We start from the raw sequence: 9,842 nt of genomic DNA, 5'->3' as shown, positions 1-9,842 counted from the left end.
AAGGAAGGAAGGAAGGAAGGAAGGAAGGAAGGAAGGAAGGAAGGAAAGAAAGAAAGAGAGAGGAAGGGTAAATTAAATTCTTCCAAGTAATTAACATATGTGAAAGCCAGTCACATAACATTTTAGAACTCAGCAGATGTATCTTTAATAAGTGTCTGATTAAAAGTTCAACAAATGATTATAGAATAAATGAAGGATAGTTAACACAACAATAAGAAGTGCAAAAAAAATCTCAGTTAGATAAATCTACCACATGCTAAAAATGTCATCAACTTGACCTAGCTCTACTGTTTGTTACTAAAAGCCCATTTTGAATCAACCTCAAAGAGTCTTGTTTGACTACCTAGAAAAACATTCTGTATACAACAGATACTCATTAAATGTTAACTGAATGAATGGTTTCTCTTCCCAAGCAATTGGTTGTGCTGAAAAGAAACATAAAAAGAAATTTTACCTATGCGTAACACAAAACAAAAGCTAAGTACTAGCAGCTACACTCACATAGAATAAGAAAAGAAAGAGAGAAGAGTCTCAAAAGTTTTAAGTGTATATTGAAGCACAAGAAAAACATTGTAATATCTGTCTAGCCATTGCCAAATCTTTATATTTTGTTCTTGAAATAAAAGGGCCTGGGATAGGATTGAAATAAAGGTACACCATGCCTTTCCCCCTAAGCTCTAGGCCCTAAGAAAAACAAAACATTTTCAGCAGGGCTTGATTTCAGGCTTCAAAGTTCTGATTTAAATGGTATTTAAACTTAAACAAAAATGAAAGTGTCTCATATAATCAATTTTTGTCCTACTGACTGGATTTATCAAGCATATGTGGGTAAGTGGGTTTCTTTGCCTAAATTATTTTAATAATCCTTTCATTTTACCCATTGTTATGGGCTGAATTGTGTCCCCCCAAAAATTCATGGGATGAAGTCTTAAACCCAGTATCTCAGAATATGACCTTAGTTTGCACATAGGGTCACTGCAAATAAAATTACTTAAGTTAGAATAAGGTTATACTGGGATAGGGTAGACCTCTGAAAAGACTGGTGTCCTGAGGAGGGGTGGAAATTTGAGCACAGAAACTGTTTAAAAAAAAAAAAAAGAAAAGAAAAGAAAAAAACTTTCGGCAAAACTAAATTTATTTGAGCAAGGAACGATTCATAAACTGGGCAGCACTCAGAACTAAAAGAGGTTCAGAGACCTCTGCTGCTGCATTATGGACAGCAAGCTTTTACAGACTGACATGAAAATAAGACAAAGAAAATACATTTAAATTGGTTGGAGTGGAAAGACCCTAGTTAGAGATCATTGGCAGTTTCTGATAAGTAAAGTCTCTAGTTAAAGGTTAGTTGGCAATTTCTTATCAGTAAAATCTCTAGTTAGAAGTTCACTGGTGGCATCCATTTGGTAAAAGTCTATACTTTTACTGTTTACATTGGGCTTCAGTTTGCTTACGCAGGAATTTAAAGCACTGGAGCCGCCCCAGCCTAATGACTTCCCCACCCGTTTTTTTAACAGTACACACACAGAGTGAATGCCATGTAAACATTGGAATTACACTGCCACAAGCCAAGGAACTATACCAGAAACTAGGAGAGAGGCCTGGAATAGGTCTTTCCCTAGTGCCTTTGAAAGGAATATGTCCCTGCTCATACTCTGATTTCAAGAATTGTAGCCTCCAGAACAGCAAGACCATGTTTCTGTTGTTTAAGCCACTCTATTTGTGGTACTTCTGTATAGCAGCTCTAGGAAACTACCATCCATATCTAAGGATTTTCTCAAGTATGATCTTGGGGAGTAAATGATCAACATGAACTGCTTGAACAATGGCTCATATATTCTTATGAGTAATTTGTTTACCCAAATGCCTCAGAAAATTCCATTTTGAATTAAACAGAAGATCCAAGGAAGAGAAAATATTTTCACCGCCTGCTGAAAGTAGTTGCAGCTAGAGAAGGGAACAGATACAAGGACGCTAAAACCAACAGGAAGAAAGGAATATGAACCCAAACAACTCATGCAAGAGCACAATTAATTGAGTGAATTTTATAAAATGAAAAAATGGTTCCATGATTTGTTTGACTAGTAATCTCAAATGTACAGCTTTTCAACAGAGCAGAAGTGGCATCTGAAATGTGACTCAGGCTCACTCTTCTCTTTGACAAATCAAGGAGGTTGGAGTTATCTAGTTGTGTGTTTCTATGATTTTGTATCTTTGGGCTTCTTATAAAAATATTTTTAAGACTTTTACAGGCCAGACGCAGTGGCTCATGCGGTAATCCCAGCACTTTGGGAGGCTAGGGTGGGCAGATCACTTGAGGCCAGGAGTTTGAGACCAGCCTGACCAACATGGTGAAACTCTGTCTCTACTACAAATACAAAAATTAGCCTGGTGTGGTGGTAGATGCCTGAACCTGGGAGGCGGAGGGTGCAGTGCCCCAAGGTCTTGCCACTGCACTCCAGCCTGGATGGCAGAGCAACACTCTGTCTCCAAAAAAAAAAAAAAAAAAAAAGAGGCTTCTACAGAGCAAATTCAAAATTGATATAACTAATAAGAAAATTATTGGGATGGGGGGAAGACTGCATTTTTACCACCAACTTTTTACCACTTCTTTTTTTTTTTTTTTTTGAGACAGAGTCTGTCTCTGTCTCCCAGACTGGAGTGCAGTGGCACCATCTCGGCTCACTGCAAGCTCCGCCTCCCGGGTTCCCACCATTCTCCTGCCTCAGCCTCCCAAGTAGCTGGGACTACAGACTCCCACCACCACGCCCGGCTAATTTTTTGTATTTTTCAGTAGAGACGGGGCTTCACTGTATTAGCCAGGATGGTCTCCATCTCCTGACCTCGTGATCCGCCCGCCTCGGCCTCCCAAAGTGCTGGGATTACAGGCGTGAGCCACCGCGCCCCGCTCTTTTACCACTTCAAACATCTAAATGGGAGAACTAAGTTCCTTTAGATTCTGATTATACGTACCAAGGTTATAGCCATTTATTTCTCTCCTCTTTTATCCAGCCAGTTTTGGTACATTCTTCATTTAAATTAATAGGTTGTGATTTATAAAAATATTACATACAATCTTAGCCCTTCGGAAAATTGATCTTCATCTCCTCTCTCAACCTCAGGTTGAAACAAATAGGTCACTTTCTGGGCATCAATTTCCAGACCTTTAAAAATGACATGCTCTACTCTGTAGCCTTCCTTCTCCCCAGATCTCCCTTAGTGACATTGTTTGGGGCAACATCATTAGACTTATTAAAGTTAAAACTGATTCCATCTCTAAATTCCAAAACAAAAATGTTAAGAGATTGTCAGTGATGACATAGTAATAACATCAATATTCTATGAAATAATTTAGTGGGAAGAGAGCTGGTAATGTTTTGATTATTTATATCACCATGTTATTCACCAGAATGGAATCTAGCTTTTATCACTGTAGCTTAATAAACCAGGTATGAGCTGAGGAAAGAGTAAATCTGAACAGCCTTTTTATTTTGTTACAGGATTTTAATTACAGGATTTAACTAATTTCATTTTTTTTTCATTATTTTTCTTGGTCTAACACAGTTTTTTCTAAGGTCCACAGTTTATTAATAATCCCTTTCATAAATGTAATGCAACTACCTCTAACACCTCCAAAAACATTCAGAAATGCTCTCCTTGCTCTAGTTAAAAAATGCCATGGGAGTGCCAAGAATAGGAAACATCAACCGGGGTATTTAGCACTAGATTGACAGAACTTGGCTCAGACCTGCATTACAAAAGCAAGTCTTCCAACTGTGGTTTTGCTTCGAGGCCGACTGCGGTTTTGCACTGTGCTGAAGTGCTTTTGGATAATTTTTTTGAAGGAAATTTACAAAATAATGCTGTAAGAACTGTGTTCTTTATAAGAACTCTTAGGTTACCTTCAGACAACAAAAGCCAATGAGAAAGTCAAGATCACGATCACCTTTTCAAATCTCATGCTCTGCTGAATCATAATGGGGAACGCAGAGGGAAAGCTGTTTGTCTCCAGGTACTGATTCAGGAGGTAGACCCCGAGGTACACATCTTGCTTGCCAGGCAGGAACACCCCTGGGCAAGAAATCTTAAAAAGAAAGAAAACAACAAACAAGAGAGAGAAAATAGGCTTTCCTTTGTTTTGTTACACGGGGCTCTATTTCTTTTAAGCTCCTACAGACACTGACATTTTCCCCATCACCTCATTCCCTCACCTGTACCTCCCAGCGCCAACGTCCTCCCTCCCCTCTCCTCTCCTCACATTGGAAATTCCAATTCCCTCACAGGTCTCCACCAGGTGTCACAATCGCGCTCTCGCCGGCTCCTCTCCCCGCCCCTCCAGGATGGTAGTGCGGAAGCGGAAGAGGCTGCAGGGCCGGGAAGCCTCCGTTTAGTCCGGCCTGGTCCCGGGGTCCGGGCCGCCATCCGCGATGCCAAGTCCCCGGAGGAGCGTCGAGGGACGGCCGCTGGGCGTCTCCGCTTCGAGCAGCAGCAGCAGCAGCCCCGGCAGCCCAGCCCACGGCGGCGGTGGCGGCGGCAGCAGGTTTGAGTTCCAGTCCCTGCTCAGCAGCCGCGCTACCGGCGTGGACCCCACCTGCGCCCGGCTCCGTGCGTCGGAGAGCCCTGTACACCGCCGCGGCTCCTTCCCCCTGGCCGCGGCGGGCCCCTCCCAGACGCCCCCGCCTCCGCTGCCCGAGGAGGACCGCATGGACTTGAACCCGTCCTTCCTGGGCATAGCCCTGCGCTCCCTGCTGGCCATCGACCTGTGGCTGTCCAAAAAGCTGGGGGTGTGCGCGGGAGAGAGCTCGTCGTGGGGCAGCGTGCGACCCCTTATGAAGCTGCTGGAGATCTCGGGACATGGCATCCCCTGGCTGCTGGGCACCCTCTACTGCCTGTGCAGGAGCGACAGCTGGGCCGGGCGCGAGGTGCTGATGAACCTGCTCTTCGCCCTGCTGTTGGACCTGCTGCTGGTGGCCTTGATCAAAGGGCTGGTCCGCAGGCGCCGCCCGGCCCACAACCAGATGGACATGTTTGTCACTCTCTCGGTGGACAAGTACTCCTTCCCGTCGGGTCATGCCACAAGGGCCGCCCTGATGTCGAGGTTCATCCTGAACCACCTGGTACTGGCCATTCCACTGAGGGTGCTGGTGGTTCTGTGGGCCTTCGTCTTGGGCCTCTCCAGGGTCATGCTGGGGCGGCACAATGTCACCGATGTGGTTTTTGGCTTTTTTCTGGGCTACATGCAGTACAGTATCGTGGACTATTGCTGGCTCTCACCCCATAATGCTCCGGTCCTCTTTTTACTGTGGAGTCAACGATGACACTATCTCATTGATGATGGCACCAGGAGGTCTGAAGGTTTCCACATTCGATGATGCCAACCTAAACCAGCAGCCATCCCGCTTGTCCCTCTTAGGCATTTCAGGCTTCCTTTGGGATTTCAGGTGTCCCACCATCTTGATGTGCTGCTAGGCTGGAGCACACGCTGGCCATTATTGAACACAGCCATATTAGGGAAAGCAAAAAACCCTCTATTGCATATTTATTCAACAACTGTTTATGTCTCCAGGACAACTGCAAAGAAACCAAGCTGAGGTGGTTGTACTGTTGCTGTTAAAAGTTGGTATCAGTAAGATTTGTGTTTTGTGGTAATCCCTAAATCAACATACCACTTGTAAACTGAACTTTGAGAAAGAAACATGATGTTCATTCTGTAAATATACATGTAGACAGGCCATGTACTAATCCTAGTCCTTTTCCTGAGGTAGATTTTAAACAGTATTTTTAAAGTTCAAGACATAGGTTTTTCTAGTTTATTCCCTGAAGATCTGTTGCCATAGTTGGGAGATTTCTTCTTAATCCTGATTTTCTTGGTAAGCTTTTTTACTTTATTTTCTCTTTATTATCTCTATCCATATTTGTGGATCACGTAATGGGAAAAGAGATTATAATACTTGTCTTTCTCTCCTCTCCCTCCACCCCTCAAAAGATCTTTATGTATTTCCCACTACTCCCTGTCTTTTAGCATTCAGAGAAGAAGCCAAAAACTTGCTTAAAGAGGAAACACTTAAAAGGTAGGCATATCTAAGATGCTCATAGAAAAGGAAGAATGGGACATAACCCCATGCTTATTTCTGTTTACAACCTAACATGGCATAAGAGAGGGCAGAGAAACTAAGTTGCTGGGGAGAGTCAGAAGAACTGAAAGTTTGGGAACAGGCTGACCACATATTATGCTAGTGACCAGTATGACAGGAGGGGCCCTGCTGCCAGTCATCTCCACTGAATAAAGAATAATGCTCCTCTATCAGGGTAATAAAATGGGAAAAGAACGTCTTCTCAATGTAAGAACGTAAGCTTTCTCGTATATACCTGTATGCTACAGTTTTTCAAATGGAATTCCGTTTTCTGAGGTACAGCACATTTTAGGTAACAGTATTTAACTTGAAATTCATCAGGGGAGTCTGCTGCTGTACCAGGCACAAGGTATAATTCCAAAATTTCTGTTTACATTGATCTTTACATTTAAAGCTGTTCATCCATGGTGCCTCCCCAAATCATAAGACCAAAGACCACCAAACGCAGGGTAGACTCTGCTCATTATTCTTTGACCCAGAAAGACTGGAGAAGGCATGTGCTTTAAATGCTGCTTTACCTGAAAAGAAATCCTTTAAATTACCTATGGAAGTGATGTCCTCAGATAATCTTAATGACTGTTTTGGCATTTATAAATAGAAATTGTTATGGACTTTGATCTACCATACTGAGGTTTGGATAGGAACCTGGAGAATGGCTGTGATAAATAGGTTTTGATTGAGTGAAAGCATGAGCTTGTTCAGAGTAAGGGACACACTGAAAAAGAAACAGCCATGCCTCAAAATCAAATCATTTGCATTCCCACAACATCCTGAACACCGACTACCTCTTCACTTGCTAAAGCAGCTAAACTGTGAAGCTCTAAGTGGGTTGGGTTTGTTGTTTAACCTTAGTGAGATCCTTTGTTTTAACTGCAGCAATATTCAGGCCAGATATTTGGAAGCAAATGATATTTCCTCTTGTAGTGTCCACAAATCTGAATATGAGGGGCATGAAATTAGGCTTACCATCTAGTTCATAATTACAATTTTGGAATTCCCTGTTTTAGTTGCTAGGGCCTGAGTTTTCTGACTTTTAAAGCATAGATCAATTTCACCTGATGTTTTTGAAGCATCTTAAGTACTGTAGAGTAAAAAACTGATTTCTTTGTGAATTGTATACTGAGGAATGCCTTTTAAAAATCAAAATAAAATTAACCAATAATGGTGAATGAAGTGAGATGAAAACTTGCTTAATTTTTGCCATGATGAGGAGGGAGACTGATTTATCACTTAAGCTTCTCAAGAGTTCCTTCATCTTCCTGCACGATTTTTAGAGCTTAAAACTGGTATAGCACGACTTAATATGGTCTAGCCCTATTTGCTGTCAGCAAAGTGGGACAAATCCAGGAAATTTTGATCACCTTTCACACCCATATGTATGATGAAACCACAGCATTTGCCAATTGTATGGAGGTCAACCAGATTCAATGACAATTTCCTGTTAGCATTATGCTTGTAATCATAGCCAGTAGAAAAGCCCCTAGAGGAAAGGTGGCATGACATTCTGTTACTAACTACATGGAAGGATTGGAAAATGGAAACTGAAATAAGAGGAAATGATAGACGCCCAAGTAGAAACCATGGAGTCACTCTGCAACAGCACCTCACTTAGGAAAGATTTGGTAATTACAAAATATTTGTTGATCGATTGATTTCCCTTTTGGAATTAGCAAGCCAGAGCCATCACTAAGGGGAGAATAGCATAGGAAAATAACTGATTGCTTCATAGAGTGGCAAATAATCAGGAAGTGATGGAGCTTTTTAAAATTATTCCCTGATTATTTAAAGAAGTTTAAAATCCGTTCACAAATCTTTATCCAGGAGAAGAAAATAAAATTCTACCTGGACTTAATGCAGGGTTGTTTGAAAATAATAAAAAAATTCATGATAAAGATAAGAAACATGTTAACTTTAGAACAGGAAAAAAAAAAAAAAAGGTGGAAACAGGTGGAGCTGAATTAAATGTTAAGAAGTCAGGGAAAACCAATATGGAGAATCTTAAGGACAAAAGTACGATCTGTCCCAGAAGATAATGATGTGTTTGTGGTAAGTGGGGGATGTGGGGGAGGGTTGTTGAAAACCACCTGAGACTATTTAAGAGTCTGACTTGAGGTTAAGGAGGGGGAGTTCATCGATCTCTTACCGCCCGGATCTGCAGGTCCACCACCACCTCCAGAGGCATCGTTCCCTGCGTGGGCGAAAGGACTGGAATGAAAAGATCCTTTTGTGCCGAGCCTTGGACCAATTTTTCTTAGTTTAGCTCAATCCCTAGAGCAGATGTTCCCAGAAGCTTCCCCAGTCCCCATACCCCTATTCCCCTCCGTCCCCCCCAGCCCAGGTCCCTCCCACTGGGACGGGTCTCTCACACTCGAAGCTGAAGTGCAGGCTTCCAGAAGGCGGAAGCGTGGCGTTGCCAGGGACACTCAAACGCGCAGTCTTCCATCGTGGAACGCGCGCGAGGCCCCAGCGCAGACGCGCGTACTCGCGGTGCGCCGCTTGGAGGCGCGGTCGCTGTCCCCCACGCAGTGCCCCCAACTGGAGAGACTGGCCCTGTCTGGCGTGGTAGGCGGATAGAGAAACGCCGACAATCCCAGATTTCTTTCCATCAGCTCCTGTTATCCTCAGTTACCATGTTAAAATGTTTACCGTTTCCATTCTGAAAGTAGAATGAGATCATAGGTCTGTTATAATTTAAATAATACACGTTTAGTAGCTGCCCGACCCCCAAGCCTAGGAATTTCTGTAACAAGTCTCATTTAATATAGTTGCCTGTTCCTAAAAATACTCTTTTGCTTATTAAATGTTATGTTTGCTTCGGAAAACATGGCCACCGTCAATAACAAACGTGTGCTAATTAGAAACACAAGGTTAATTCTTAAACAGATTTAAAAGTTAGGTATCCCCTGTTAGCAACAATAGAAGTATGTCAGTCTCTCCATAACGGTGTCCAGCCTTTTCTGGGGTTTAGTTTAAGGCAAGGGTTGAGTAGCCCAATGGGTAGTTACTGTATTTGCCAAAATCACAGTTACACTGTAAAAACTGTCAGAGGTGGTGGGCAGAGCAAGAGTTCTGAATGGGTAGGGGACATTCACTATATATAATAGACAAAAATGAAGGAAAGGAGCAGGTAGTGGCTCCTTGTAGCAATCCAAAAAATCTAGGAAGGCCAATGCTGTCTCTGAAAAAAAATTAAAAATCCTAAATTGTGTTCAGTCATTTATTACTAATATTTTGCATTAGAGAGTTATACAATTGGAAATAGTGCAGAAGGATGGTCAAAACAAGATTAGGTATTCATTTTGGTAACTGAAGTTTATTTCCCTGGAAGGGAAAAACTTGGTATGATAAGGAAGGGCATATTGTGTCCTTATCCAGTTCCTAGTGCTGTGTCTCGCTGCATACCAAGAGATACAGGTGGGCACCTAGCTACCTATAGTGTCCAGATCATTGATTTGTCACTCACAACTTGCTGACACCCAGAGTGATGTGGGACAGGACCTGTGATGATCCTAACAGGTAGGTCACCAACACCAATGCTAAGAAATCAAGGAGAGTGACAAGCAGAACAAATTAATAAATAGCCAGAGTTGTATTGGGAGAGAAGAATCAGTCTTTATTGAGGATCTGCAAAGTGCTAGGGACATTGCATATGCTAATTCATCTCATCCCTATAATAACTCCATCAGGGAGATATTATTATCCCTATTTTAT

General features: G+C 42.4%; 2 protein-coding genes across 2 annotated transcripts in view; one reads left to right on the top strand and one right to left on the bottom strand.

Moving 5' to 3' along the window:
- Window positions 1-4,268, bottom strand: part of SPATA6L (spermatogenesis associated 6 like) — a 57,595-nt gene extending 53,327 nt beyond the window's left edge. The window contains exons 1-2 of the mRNA XM_023213182.1: window positions 4,215-4,268; window positions 3,944-4,081 (exon numbers count right to left, since the gene is read on the bottom strand). Coding sequence (XP_023068950.1) covers window positions 3,944-3,973 — 30 coding nt within the window. The 5' untranslated portion in view covers window positions 3,974-4,081; window positions 4,215-4,268. The remainder of the gene's footprint in view (window positions 1-3,943; window positions 4,082-4,214) is intronic.
- Window positions 4,269-4,341: 73 nt separating this feature from the next.
- PLPP6 (phospholipid phosphatase 6) lies at window positions 4,342-7,300 on the top strand. Its single transcript, XM_023213184.1, has one exon. It carries the CDS (start codon window positions 4,425-4,427, stop codon window positions 5,313-5,315), a length of 891 nt encoding a protein of 296 aa, XP_023068952.1. The 5' UTR covers window positions 4,342-4,424; the 3' UTR covers window positions 5,316-7,300.
- Window positions 7,301-9,842: the final 2,542 nt, after the last annotated feature.

Source organism: Piliocolobus tephrosceles, chromosome 14, assembly GCF_002776525.5.
Source record: "Piliocolobus tephrosceles isolate RC106 chromosome 14, ASM277652v3, whole genome shotgun sequence".
In the NCBI taxonomy this organism is placed as follows: Eukaryota; Metazoa; Chordata; class Mammalia; order Primates; family Cercopithecidae; genus Piliocolobus; species Piliocolobus tephrosceles.
Note: the sequence above shows the minus strand (reverse complement) of the source record. Positions and strands in the feature narration are given on the sequence as shown.

Excerpts from the sequence above, each read along its gene's own strand:
- PLPP6 (XM_023213184.1), top strand. The coding sequence starts at position 4,425 with ATGCCAAGTCCCCGGAGGAGCGTCGAGGGACGGCCGCTGGGCGTCTCC.